The following is a 13,951-nucleotide window of genomic DNA, read 5'->3' as shown; positions in this document are numbered from 1 at the left end:
GGGAGGGGGGCAGGGGAATGACTATTCCATCAATCTTTTTGTAAAAACTTAGTTTCAGAACATAAAAATTAAGTGTTGTTTTTTTTTTTTTAAAGTTTATTTTTGAGGGAGAGAGAGAGAGAGGAAGAGAGAGAGAGAGAGTGAATCCAGAGCAGGCTCCACACTGTCAGCATGGAGTCTGGAGTGGGCCTCAAACTCATGAACCGTGAGATTATGACCTGAGCCAAAACCAGGAATGGGACCCTTAACCTACTAAACCACCCAGGCACCCTAAGAATTGTGGGGTTTTTTAAAGATTTAAAAAAAAATTTTTTTACGTTTATTTTATTATTGAGAGACAGAGTGAGACAGAGCATGAGCATGGGAGGGGCAGAGAGAGGAGGAGACACAGAATCTGAAGCAGGTGCCAGGCTCTGAGCTGTCAGCACAGAGCCCGAAGCAGAGCTCGAACCCATCAACTGTGAGACCATGACCTGAGCTGAAGTCAGACGCCCAACCGACTGAGCCACCCAGGCGCCCCAAGATCTTTTTTTTTTTTTTTAAATTGTTTTTTAACATTCATTTATTTCTGAGAGACAGAGAGAACGTGAGCAAGGGAGGGGCAGAGAGAGAGAGGGAGACACAGAATCCAAAGCAGGCTCCAGGCTCTGAGCTGTCAGCACAGAACCCAGTGTGGGGCTCGAACTCACGAACTGTGTGATCACAACCTGAGTCGAAGTCGGACACTTAACCGACTGAGCCACCCAGGCACCCCAAGATTTTTTTTATTTTTAAGTAATCTCTACACCCAACATGGGGTTTGAATTCACAGCCCCAAGCAAGAGTCACACGCTCCACTGACTGAGCAGCCAGGCGCCCCCAAATTAAGTGTTTTTAAATTTGCTTCATAGTTTTGTAATACAATCAGAGTACTCTGCACATGAGCAATTTCCAAGTGGCATTTTGCAACAGGGACTAATTTTGTTTTAAGTTTATTAATTTTTTTTGAGAGAGAAAGAGAGTACACATGGGGGAGGGGAAGAGAAAGGGAGACAGAGAATCTCGAGTAGGTTCTGCACCGTCAGTGCAGAGCCCCATGCAGCGCTTGAACTCATGAACGGTGAGATCATGACCTGAGCCGACTGAGCCACCCAGGCGCCCCGAGGGACTCGTTTCTCTGCGTGGGTCACAGTGCTTACAGACTGCTTTCCTGCATCCAGGGAGGTGTGCAGAGACAAAAGAGGAAGTTGCAGGAGGTTTTCTGATGCAAGGTCTAAACCAGCAGCATGAAGTGGGGGAAGGATGTGAATCCATTGAAAACATCCCCACTGGGGGCGCCTGGGTGGCTCAGTCGGTTGAGCGTCCGACCTCGGCTCAGGTCATGATCTCACGGTCTGTGAGTTCGAGTCCCGCTTCGGGCTCTGTGCTGACAGCTCGGAGCCTGGAGCCTGCTTCGGATTCTGTGTCTCCCTCTCTCTCTGCCCCTCCCCTGCTCACGCTCTCTGTTTCTCAAAAATAAATAAATGTAAAAAAAAAATTTTTTTTTAATAAAAATAAACAACAACAAAAATCCCCACTGTCTTCATGACCACAACAGGGAACTCCAAGCAGGTTCAAGTCAGCTGGGGAAGAGGCCTTGGCCAGGTAGGGCATTGCTCTCACTGCAAAGGTATCTTCAACACGGTTTACGGTTGTTATGGACCAAATGGTGTTCCCTCAGCTCCTATGTGAAAGCCTGAATCCCTGGTACCTCAAAATGTGACCGTATCGGGGCACCTGGGCGTCTCAGTCGGTCAAGCCACCAGCTATTGGTTTCAGCTCAGGTCATGATCTCAGTTTTTGGGTTCTGAGTTCGAGCCCTGCATCGGGCTCTGCGCTACAAAGTGAATCCTGCTTGGAATTGTCTCTGCCCCTCCCCTGTTCATGCTCACTCACATGCTTGCACTCAGGCTCTCTCTCTCTCAAAATAAAGAAACTTAAAAAAAATGTAACTGTATCTGAAGACAAGGCCTGTCACAAGACAATTACATTAAAATAAGGCCCGTATGACACGCCCTAATCCAGTGTGACTGGTGTCCTTTATACAAAGAGACACCAAGGTGCTCATACAGAGGACAATCAGGGACAGAGTGGCTGCCTGCAAGCCAACGAGAGAGCCTCCAGAGGAAACCAACCCTAACACCGCAGTGGTCTTGAACTTCAAGCCTCTAGAACTGTAAGAAAATCAGTCACTGTTGTTTAAGCCCCCACCCTCACTCTCCCCATCCGTCTGTCTGTGATACCTTGTGACCATGGCCCAGGCAGATGAATAGAAAGGTCTCAGCTGGACATCAGCAGTGAACATTCTGGCTGAATCCCCTGTAACTACAGCCTTGACTTAGGTAATTATGATGACATTTCCACACAATGGAAGAATCAACGTTCTGCTCTGCAAAGAAAACCATCAACAGAATGAAAAGGCCGCCTACTGAATGGGAGAAAATATCTGTAAATCACTTATCTAATAAGGGATTAATATCCAAGAAAACTGAGAACATACAAAGAACTCACAACTCACTAGTAAAACAACAACAAGAACAAAACACAATCCAATTAAAAACTGGGCAGAGGATCCATATAGATGTTTTTCCAAAGAAGACATCCAGATGGCCAGCAGGTACATGAAAAGATGTTCAACATCGCTAATCATCAGGGAAACACAAATCAAAACCAAAATGAAATCTCACCACGCGTTATTATCAGAGACAAGAAGTAACAAGCACCGGCAAGGATAGAGGAAAGAGAACCCTTGTGCATGCTGCTGGGAATGTAAACTGCTGTAGCCACTATGAAAAATAGTGTGGGCGTTCCTTGAGAAATTAAAAATAGAAATACCGTATGATCCAGAAATTCCACTACTGGGTGTCTATCTGAAGAAAAGAAAACCACTGCTTACGAAAGATATATGCACCCCATGTTCATTGCAGTATTATTTACAATAGGCAAGATATGAAAACAACCTAGGTGTCCATCAATGAATGGATGAAGGATATGTGGTCCACACATGTAAGTTTTTTATTCAGCCGTAAAGAATGAAACCTTGCCATTTGTGTTAACATGGGTAGACCTTGAGGCCATTATGCTACATGAAATAAGTCAGACATGGAAAGACAAATACAATAGGACCTCACTTATATGTGGGATCTAAATTAAAAACAAAACTGGGGCGCCTGGGTGGCTCAGTCGGTTAAGCCTCCGACTTCGGCTGAGGTCGTGAGGTCGTGATCTCGCAGTCCGTGAGTTCGAGCCCCGCATCGGGCTCTGTGCTGACAGCTCAGAGCCTGGAGCCTGTTTCAGATTCTGTGACTCCCTCTCTGTGACCCTCCCCCATTCATGCTCTGTCTCCCTCTGTCTCAAAAATAAATAAAAAATGTTGAAAAAAAAAAAATTTTTTTTAAATAAATAAATAAATAAAGGTTAAATTAAAAACAAAACTAAGCTTGCAGATACAGAGAACAGACTGGTGGTTCCCAGAGGTGGGGGATGGGCGGTGGCAAAATGGTTGATGGGGGTCGAAGGTTACAAACTTTCAGTTATAAAGTAAGTAAGTCATGGAGACGTAATGTATGGCATAGTGACTACAGTTAATAACGCTATATTGCAGGGCGCCCGGGTGGCTCAGTCAGTTGAGCATCCAACTTCGGCTCAGGTCACGATCTCGCGGTTCATGGGTTTGAGCCCCACATCGGGCTCTGTGCTGACAGCTCAGAGCCTGGAGTCTGCTTCCAATTCTGTGTCTCCCTCTCTCTATGCCCCGCCCTGTTGTGCTCGGTCTCTCTCTCTCTCTCGAAAGTAAATAAACGTCAAAAATTTTTTTTTTAAATAACACTGTATTATATCTCTGAAAGTTGCTAAGAGAGTAGATCTTAAAAAAGTTTCCATCACAAGAAAAAACAATTCTGTAACTATGTATGGGGATGAATGTTAACTAGATTTACTGTGGTGATTATTTTACCATCTATAGAAATATGGAATCATTATGATGTGTATCTGAAACTAATATAAGGCTATGTCAACAAGAAAAATAAATAAATAATTAAAAGGAAAGAATCAACAGAACTCCTGAAAACCTTTTTATAAGACTTGTCCTATACTTTCAATTACAGTTGACCTTTGAATGACACAAGTTTGAACTTCACGGGTCTAGTTATACACAAAATTTTTTTAATACAGTACAGTATTGTAAATGTATCGTCTCATGATCTTAACATTTTTTTCTCTAGCTTAATTTATTGTAAGAACACACTATATAATACATATAACAAAATACGTGTTCATCAACTATTTATGTTATCAGTAAGGTTTTCAGTCAGTAGTAGGTTACTAGTTTTTCGGGAGTCAAAGAGTTATGCACAGATTTTCTTTCTTTCTTTTTTTAAAATGTATATCTATTTTTAGGAGAGAGAGAGAGAGAGAAGACAGAGAGTGAGCAGGAGAGGGGCAGGAGATAGAGAGAGACACAGAATCCGAAGCAGGCTCCAGGCTCTGAGCTGTCACCACAGAGCTCGATACACGGGGCTCAAACTCATGAACCTCGAGATCACGACCTGAGCCGAAGTCAGCTGCTCAACTGACTGAGCCACCCAGGCTCCCCTGCACACATTTTCAACTCCATGGGGTTGAGACCCCAAAACCCATGCGTCGTTCAAGGGTCAACTGTAATCATATCTAAATTCTAGACACACATTACTGACCATGACCAAATGAATAACATAGGAGCAAGAATAAAATGATAATAGCAGTTAGCGTTTCTCGAATACTCACCACATGGCAGGACTCTTCTGAGCCCTTTACAGGATTAATTCATTTGATCCTTGCCATGATGCCATGAAATAAACATTACTGTTGCTCTCATCTTCCAGATGAGTTCATTGGGGCACGTAAATTAAGTAATTTGCTCAAGTACAAAGCTAATAGGTGGCAGAGTAGGATTCTAACCCTGGGAATCTGGCTCCAGTATGATACATTATCAAAAACTATGTAAGAAATACATATTGCCATCTCAGAGGTCAAAGTAGATCAGAAGTATGTCCAAAATGTACAAGCAATATGTAGAATATGACCCTATATTTATAAATAATAAAAACAATCTGAGTATATGCATAACAAAATCTCTAAGAACAGATTCCAAGCACTAGACAGTGCATATTACCTGAGACCGCAGGCAGCTTTTCTTCTCTATGTTCTATATTTGTGTCATCAGCAAGCACGGGATTAAGTGTTTTAATTTAGAGAAAAACGCGGGGGAAAGGGGATGAAAAAGGGGGAAAAGAAAATCAGATCACAAGAAGGAGAGAAGAAGAAACAAAGCCAAAAGGGAGAGGCAAAAACGTTGATTAAACAAAACCTTAATTTTTTCTAACGTTTATCTACTTTTGAGAGAGAGGGAGACAGAGCGTGAGCCGAGAAGGGGCAGAGAGAGGGGGAGACACAGAATCCGAAGCAGGCTCCGGGCTCGGAGCTGTCCGCACAGAGCCCGACGCGGGGCTCAAACCGACAAACCGTGAGATCATGACCTGGGCCGAAGTCTGGCGCTTAACTGGCTGAGCCACCCAGGCGCCCCTGATTAAACAAAACTTTAAAGGTGAAATGAGGTAATAGATGAGAAAGAAATATGAGAGTACTATACCATCGGGATCCTGGACAGTGCAGGTGAGTCTGATAAATTTCAAGGAGAGAAAAAGGGCAGGAGGTAAGGAGAGCAAAGGTGACTTGGAGACACTGTAGTTGACAATGGGGAAGTAGATAGGCGGTAGGAGTGGCTCAAGGGGGTGGGAGTGGGGAAGAGAAGTGAACCGGATAAAGAGAAGGGGAGACAGATAGTGATGCAGCCATTAATACTTAAATCAATCCCTACATGTTTTCATATGCTTCAGAAGAGAGTCGGTGGCGTAGAAATCTGTAAGACTGAGGATACAATTCTTGAAAACCACTATGTATCTGAATAATAAAACAACCGTGGCAAGTTATTATTTTCCAGAAGCAGACGCACGGATCTATCTCATCCCACCTGGTTTTCTTACATTGTGACTGAAGTAGATTCTAGGTTTCCTCCTCTTGAATCTGGGCACTGTCTTGTGACTGCTTCGACCAATGGAGTGTAATGGGAGAAATGACACAGTGAGCCCTCCCATGAAGGTGGGTGCCATATGCATTGTGTCCTTAGATTCTAATTGCAAAAACCCCATGAGACACAAGTTCTATTGTCACCATCCCATGTTCCAGATGAGAACACTGAGCTTAGAACGGCTGCTCCAAATCACACAGCTATAAGCAGCAAAGTAGAAAGGGAATCTTGTTGTTGTTTGTTTGTTTTTTTTAAGTAATCTCTACACCCAACATGGGGCTCAAAGTCACAACCTGGAGATCAAGAGTCGGATGCTCTACCAACGGAGCCAGCCAGGTGCTCCATGGTGGGAAGGGCATCTTAACCCAAGTCTGCCTAATTCCGAGGCTCTAAAACCATGATACTACCGGGGCTCAGTCAGTTAGTTGGCTCAGGTCATGATCTCATGGTACCTGGGTTTGAGCCCTGCATTGGGCTCTGCTCTTACAGCACAGAGCACGCTTCAGATCCTCTGTCTCCCTCTCTCTCTGCCCCTTCCCCGCTCACTCTCTCTCTCTCTCTCTCAAAAATAAATAAACATTAAAAAAAAATAATAATAAAGGGGCACCTGGGTGGTTCAGTCAGTTAAGCATCCAACTTCAGCTCAAGTCATGATCTCACAGTTCATAAGTTTGAGCCTCGCATTGGGCATTGTGTTGACAGCTCGGAGCCTGGAGCCTGCTTCGGACTGTGTCTCCTCTCTCTGCCCCTCCCTTGCTCGTGCTCTGTCTCTCTCAAAACTAAATCATTAAAACTCAAAATAATCATAATCATAATCATAATCATAAACTATGATGCTACAGAGCATCTCCGTCAGACAAGCAAGAAAAGTCTACTCATCCTTCAAGATCCTTTTCAAATGCCCCTTGCCCCACTATGACTTTTCCCAGTCAAAATTAATCTTCCCCAACTTCTAGGAATGTAGCCTAAGAAAACACTCAAGAGTTAAGCTTAAAGATGGAACAATTTCATGTTATTTAGCACAGCAAAGAAAAAGAAAACCTCAAAGTCCAACAAAAGGTGAACAGTTCATTATGATACAGCCATACAGTAGAATACGATAGAATGGATTTTGTTTAAAGCATATTTTGCTTAAATATACACAGATACTACATTATTCATAAAGGAAAGACTACAATTAAACACCAACAGTAAGTATTTATCTCTTGATAATAGGCCTACGTGTGATTTTCTTTTTTCCATATTCCTGTTTTCCCATTTTTCTACACTGAGCACATATCGTGTCTCTCTCTTCTTTTTTAAGAAGTATATATGTACATTTTTTTAATGTTTATGTATTTTTGAGAGAGAAAGAGAGGCAGAGAGAGGGGGAGACACAGAATCTGAAGAGGCTCCAGGCTCAGAGCTGTCTGCACAGAGCCCGATGTGCGGACTCATGAACTGTGAGATCATGACCTGAGCCGAAGTCGGACGCTCAACCGAGCCACCCAGGCACCCCTATTGTTTCTTAATAAAAATTTATTGTTTTGAAAAATTGATCTCTTCCCTTTTATGCTCCCCATTTTGTACTTTGAGTGCAGCCGCTGGCACCCCCTCGTCAGTCTACGTCTGTAGTTCCTGGAGGAGAGAATCTGTAGGTCCCCAGCTCCTAGCACGGTGCCTTGCCAGTGAAGATGCTCCATGACCCCTAACTGAAGCACGCTGTGAGGACAAGGTGGTCACAGAGGGCGGAGGCTTCCAGCTAACAGAAGCCAGCAAGCATCCCTGTACATGTAGACCAGATCCGCCACAGAAAAGCTACTTCCTTCTACTACTTTATTGTTTTCTTTTTTTAATCTTTATTTATTTTTGAGAGAGAGAGACAGAGTGTGAGCAGGGGAGGAGCAGAGAGAGAGAGGGAGACACAGAATCCGAAGCCGGCTCCGGGCTCTGAGCTGTCAGCACCGAGTCTGATGCGGGGCTCGAACTCGCGAACCACGAGATCATGACCTGACGACCTGAGCCGAAGTCAGACGCTCAGCCGACTGAGCCACCCAGGCAGGCGCCCCTCCTTCTACTACTTTATTAAGAAAACTCTGAGGGCGCCTGGGTGGTTCGGTCGGTTAAGCATCTGACTCTTGATTTCGGCTCAGGTCATGATCTCAGGGTCGGAGAGATCAGGCCCTGCCTCGGGCTCTGTGCTGCTGGTGGCAGAGCCTGCTGGGGATTTTCTCTCCCTCTTTGCCTCTCCCCACCCTCTCAAAATAAATAAATAAACTTAAAAAGAAAGAAAGAAAGAAAACTTTGTTTCCTCTACACATCCTGTCCATTAGAAGAATGTTCCTTAAGTTGCTTTTCTGCCATGAGTTTGTTTGAATTCCTTTTTTTTTTTTTTTTTTTTTTAAAAAAAGGAAAAAAAAGGGGGGAAACCACCCACCCAGTCCCTGTTGTTTTCTAAAAGAAACCCCCCGATCTTCGCCTCCAGGCAGATGAGGTGCGGGGGGGGGGGGGGGGGGGGGGGGGGGAGGGGGCAGGAGCTGGAGAATGAGGGGGAGCCCTCACCTCCAAAAGGTTACTCCCGGGTTTCCTGATGTGAGCCAATTGTTTCCAATACCCCCAGCTCTCCTAAGAACTTTTTTCTTTTAATTTTTTTAATGTTTACTTATTTTTGAGAGAGAGAGAGACAGAGGGTGCACAAGTGAGGGAGGGGGAGACACAGAACCCGAAGCAGGCTCCGGGCTCCGAGCCGTCAGCCCAGAGCCCGACGCGGGGCTCGAACTCACGGACCGCGAGATCATCACCTGAGCCGAAGTCGGAGGCTCAACCGACGGAGCCCCCCAGGCGCCCCATCGCCTCAGAACTTCTAGATAGCAGGTGTGGTCTCTGCTTTGTCCCTACTCTCTAGCACAGGGCTGGAACACGGTAGACACCAATGTTCACCGGATTAACAAATGAACTTGACAAAGCAATATACCATCAGGACCTGGCCCTAGGGCTTCCACCCCCGGTTTGCCCTTTCCTCCCCACCGGCCACCCTGTAGAGACGGAACTAGCTCCTGGGGGTTAGGGCAGGACGGATAAGGAATGCAGGGGCAAGAGGAAGGCTCTGTGAGCCCGACAGGCTGGGCTAAGTCTAAACAGCCCTTCTTGGCTGCGCTTAGAGTGACGTCAGTGGCTGGCCCGGTGGGCCCTCAGGAGGGCAGAAGGTGGGGCGGGCAGCGTGGGACAGGAGAGCTCTCACTGGAAGGCTCCCTCCCGACCTCGCTCGGCAGCATTCCCAGTTCTACCTGCTGGGCTCCTCCCCTCCCCCACCCATCTCCCCATTACAAGGCTGTGCCCGCCCACCCAGGGCTGCTCCCTCCAGGGGCCTGGCATCACACTTCCCGGTCGGGCCAGCTGCTTCCTCCTGTCCTATCCCCACATTGCAAAACAAATACCACAGCCGGACTTTAGACAGAAACCCTGCTTATCAGGGAGTCCCAGACAGATGAACTCTTGAGTTTTCAATGCCTGGCAAAGCCCAGCGTGCGTCCACTCACGCGGCTTCCCCCCCCCCCAGCCCCCTCACAACGCCGCACCCTCGTCCACAATGACATCTGACGGGCCGTCATCCACATCTTTCCTGGACCGCGGCAAAGGAAGCTCGTCTGAGTCGGGAGGCCCCCAAGGTCTCCTCTCCTCGATGCTAACAGAGGCGAAAAACCAGGCCCACCATTTCCAGCTTTTAAACCTATCTCTGAGCAAGGGTGCCAGTGTCCACAGAACAGGTGGCCCTCGACCCGGTGGACTTGGGCGGGTGGGGAGGGTTGGTCCTAATGACCAAGGCCACGGCACCCAAAAGGAAAAGATCTCCAGGGTATCCCAAAGCGAATGAAACAAGGGGCCTGATGTAGTAGAAAATCTGTAGTGTGCCTCATTTGGTGCAAGAAAGGGCAGAAACAAATACATATTTATATGTAATTGTGCCTGTGTAACAAAACACTGGAGGGGCGCCTGGGTGGCTCAGTCGGTTGGGTGTCTGACTTCAGCTCAGGTCACGATCTCACACTCCGTGAGTTCGAGCCCCGTGTCGGGCTCTGGGCTGATGGCTCAGAGCCTGGAGCCTGCTTCGGATTCTGTGTCTCCCTCTCTCTCTGCCCCTCCCCCGTTCATGCTCTCTCTGTATCAAAAAATAAATAAACATTAAAAAAAAAATTTTTTTTTAATTAAAAAAAAAAAAAAACACTGGAAAGAGACATAAGAATCAGGGGGGGGGGGGGGGCATGGACTGAACCTTCTACATCCTTCTGATTCTCAAACAATGTATTAACCTGTTCCTTTTCGTTGCAGGAGCTCTACCCCGAACCAAAACCAGGCCGGAGATCCCTGGCAAACCAGTGAAAGAAACCAGACAGAAACATGGTGAAGTGAAAGTGTCCTGGGGCCCGGAGGTGAAGACTGAGGCAGAGACACCGCAATCCCAGCCCCGCTCATTTCCTAGTTCCTAGTTCCTGCTGCCATCAGCCACTAGGCTTCAGGTTTCCAGGGAACAATTCTTTCCTGGGAGTAGCAACTGGCAGGCAGAGGGAGGGGAAAGGAGAAATGACTCATCGATGTGGAGTTTGAGGTAAAGCTAGCAAAGCTCAACAGTAAAGCTGGAAGGGCTTGGGCGGGAACCGTCCCTGGAGAACACCAGCGCTCACAGGCGGACCCAGACACAGGGGGCCAGCAGCCCCTCCCTCCGGGAACGGCTCAGTGGGGACACCACCCTCAAGGAGGGGTGAGGAGGAAGGACCAGGGTTCCAGCCCAGGTTCCCCTTTCTTCCCCATGGTGACACCAAAAGCCATCCTCGTCACACAGGACCCTGCTAAGCAGAAATGCCTCTCCCTCCCTGCTTGGGAGATAGCTGGAAACTTCTAAGTGCAGGTTCCCCAGGGAGAGGGAGACCGTGTTCTCCATCACTGGTTGGCTTTTCCCCAGGCCCAGTTCCCTCAGTGTTTGGGCTCCAATCCCTGGCCAACAGCCCGGGCCTTCCTCTCCGCTGAGCTCCCCAGGCTGGGGCTGGACCTTTGCTTGACTTGGATAATATCCTGCCCTTTTTCTTCTTCCTCTCTGATGGGCAGCAGCCCTGATGGAAGAGAGAGCATGTGGGCACCCACATATGATGCAGACATCCCTGGGTCACAGGACAGACCAGACACCCGAAAAACAGCCTTTAATGGAGTGCCTGGGTGGCTCAGCGGGTTAAGCATCCGACTTTGGCTCAGGTCATGATCTTGCAGTTTGTGGGTTTGAGCTCCAGGTCAGGCTCTGTGCTGACAGGTCAGAGCCTGGAGCCTGCTTGGGATTATGTGTCTCCCTCTCTCTCTGCTCCTCCCCTGCTCATGCTGTATCTCTCTCTGTCCCTCAAAAATAAATGTAAAAAAAAATTTTTTTTAATGTGACATGGTCGGTTCCCCCATCCCCCGGACATGTTACTTCCCAGGACCCACAGTCCTGTCAAGCTGATGCAACATCACATCAGGTTCCCTGCGAACCATCTGAATCCCTGAAGAGACTGGAGGACGTCCCCCAGCTCAGGACGGTGTTACCACAATTCTTTCAGTGCCAGTATGAGATTATTGGGGGATGTCACAACGCACAACAGTAGGAAGAGAGAAAAGGGAAGACGAAGAGGAAGAAGACTGTGGCTCCAGCAAGCTTGTGAACCCGACACACTCTGTCACAAATAGAGTCACCACTGAGAAACTTCTGGGTCTGGGGAAGGGAGCACTGGCGCAGCATGAAGCCGAGTACCAGTAGGAGCCCCACACGGAACCGGCATGGGTGTCACAAGCAGTTCTACGGTGCAGGCAGAAATGAAAAAGCTGGAGAGTAGGAAAAGACTGGAAACTGAGGCAAAAAGGAAAATGGAGGCATAGAATGAAGAAGACAAGTGAGAGAAGACTCTAGTGGGAACTGAAAAGGTAAGAGGGTGGACCCGGGAGCGTGATCCCAGGCTGATGTTTGAGGTCGCGGTTCCCATGCCACAGGGTGCTTGAGACGCGGACCCGGGAGTGGGAAAAGGAAAGGGACTCAGGAGATTTTGGTGCCATTCCCAGGTCCTTTCATCCATCTGGAAAAGTCATTTCCCCTCTCTGGACCTGTTTCCTTGTCTGTACAATAGGGCGAGGGTTAGACTTGCCTCTGGTCCAGTGCACCCCAAGGGCTTTTATGTTTTTGTGATGAGGGACAAAGAAATTGTCCATCCATCCGTCCAAGGGCAGGGAACCTATTTCCACGCTTCGCAACTGGGCAAAGTGAACCGCCGTATAACCACCGATGCGGCTTTTTGTTTTTAATTTTCGTTCCCTTCACACTTCCTAAAGCTTCGTTCTTCAAGGGACCAACGAAGATCCCCCCACAGATCGCATACCCGCACCACGACCCACAGAGGCACAGACCCTCAAGACCCTGGCGGACCACGTCCAGCTGCTGACACGGGTCGCCTGAACTAAGGCCCAAAGCATCCACGCAGCCCGGCCCATAGGCCCAAACCTATCTCTGGACGGAGGCAAGCCCCAGCAAGTGAGTCTCATTGTTCCACAGGAAAGGGAGTTTACAAAGGAAACAAAAACTCTCAGAGGCGGCCAGGGGGAGGGCAGAGCCCTGGCTCTGGGAAGCCTCCAGCCAACCGACAGGCAGGTCCTTCCCCTGGGAATAGTCCCTCGGTCAACAACAGCCACCAAGGGCTCTCAAGGTAGCTACTCCAGAAAGGAACTTGAAGTGCTGTGTGCTGAGAAAGTTCAGATTTCGAATTGATTTCTTCTTCGGACTTTGCACCCAGACACTTCTCCCGGTGGTTTCCCACCCCACCTCACCTCCAGTCGGTCTGCCCTGCCCACCCTTCAGGAGCAGACCACCCAGGAGCCAAAGGAGTCAGGGGTGCGGGGCTCGGGGCTTCTCCCGGGTTGGGCGCGGGTGTCGGGTGTGCGTTGCGGGGCAGGATGGCCCGCCCCGGCGCGGGCGGAGGGGTGCGCCTGGGCAGAGGCGTGCAGGGCCCTCGCCGGCAAACGAGGCTGTGAAAAGCGGGGCCACCCCCTCCCGGTGGGTGCCGGGGCAGGGGGTGGGGGAGGGGAGCAGGCCACCCGCCGGGGGGGGGGGAGGGGGAGGGGAAACAGGGAAGGGCCAGGGGTGGAAAGGCAACTCGCTGGGTGAGGCTGGCGGGTTTCTCAACGCCTCTCCTGCCGCGGGCGAGGGGCGTGGGGAGCGCCTCCCTCCAACCTCTGACCCGACCCACCGATTCCCCCCGAAACTCCGGGAACTTACTCAGGACGACCGACGTGAAGACGAGCAACTGTCTCCTCCCGGCTCTCGCCTCGGTCCCCATGGCGATCAGGACCCCGACGCGACGCGGCCGCTGCAGCCCCGGAGAGAGTCAGAGATTCCCCCGCAGCCACCCGCGGACTAAAACTCCAGCCGCCAGGTCGAGCCCCGCCCGGCCCCGCCCTCCACGGCGATTGGCCGGCGCCCCGCCCCTGCGCGCTCCCATTGGCGGAGGGAGTCGCCGCTCCCGCTGAGTGATTCACCGTCGCCAGGTGCGACCTCGGCCCCCGGCTCCCCGCCCCCCGGCGCTTGGCGCCTTTCCAAGCCCGAGCCGCCTCCGATTGGCCCGCGGGCCCGTCGCGTCCGGGGACCAGTGCGCACCTTCTGCAGGTGAGGACGCCCTGATTGGTCGGCGTTCCTCAAGTAGGGACTTTCTGACTGGCTGCTTCCGAGTCAGGACGGGAGGGAGAGCCCGGGGGAGGGCGGGGAGGGAGTTGTGCTGCGGGCCTCGTGGACACCCGGCTGGGTTTGCTTTCCGTGGCTTGGGTGTGGGTTTGCGGGTACATCGCCGGGTGCTGCGGGAACCTTGGCCCTCGTCCTTT

At 49.5% G+C, this 13,951-nt stretch overlaps 1 protein-coding gene across 2 annotated transcripts in view; it reads right to left on the bottom strand.

Annotated features, from left to right (window-relative positions):
* The window catches only part of F11R (F11 receptor), a 24,554-nt gene extending 11,034 nt beyond the window's left edge, over positions 1-13,520 (bottom strand). Inside the window, exon 1 of one of the 2 annotated variants that reach the window (XR_007458881.1) lies at positions 13,353-13,519. Coding sequence is in view for 1 of the 2 variants with exons in the window: in XM_049634667.1 (XP_049490624.1) it covers positions 13,353-13,413 (61 nt within the window). In the remaining variant the exon portion in view is untranslated. Of the gene's footprint in view, positions 1-13,352 lie in introns of both variants that reach the window. The other variant, XM_049634667.1, reaches the window with a different exon arrangement.
* Positions 13,521-13,951: the final 431 nt, after the last annotated feature.

This window comes from Panthera uncia, chromosome F1, assembly GCF_023721935.1.
Source record: "Panthera uncia isolate 11264 chromosome F1, Puncia_PCG_1.0, whole genome shotgun sequence".
NCBI lineage: Eukaryota > Metazoa > Chordata > Mammalia > Carnivora > Felidae > Panthera > Panthera uncia.
Note: the sequence above shows the minus strand (reverse complement) of the source record. Positions and strands in the feature narration are given on the sequence as shown.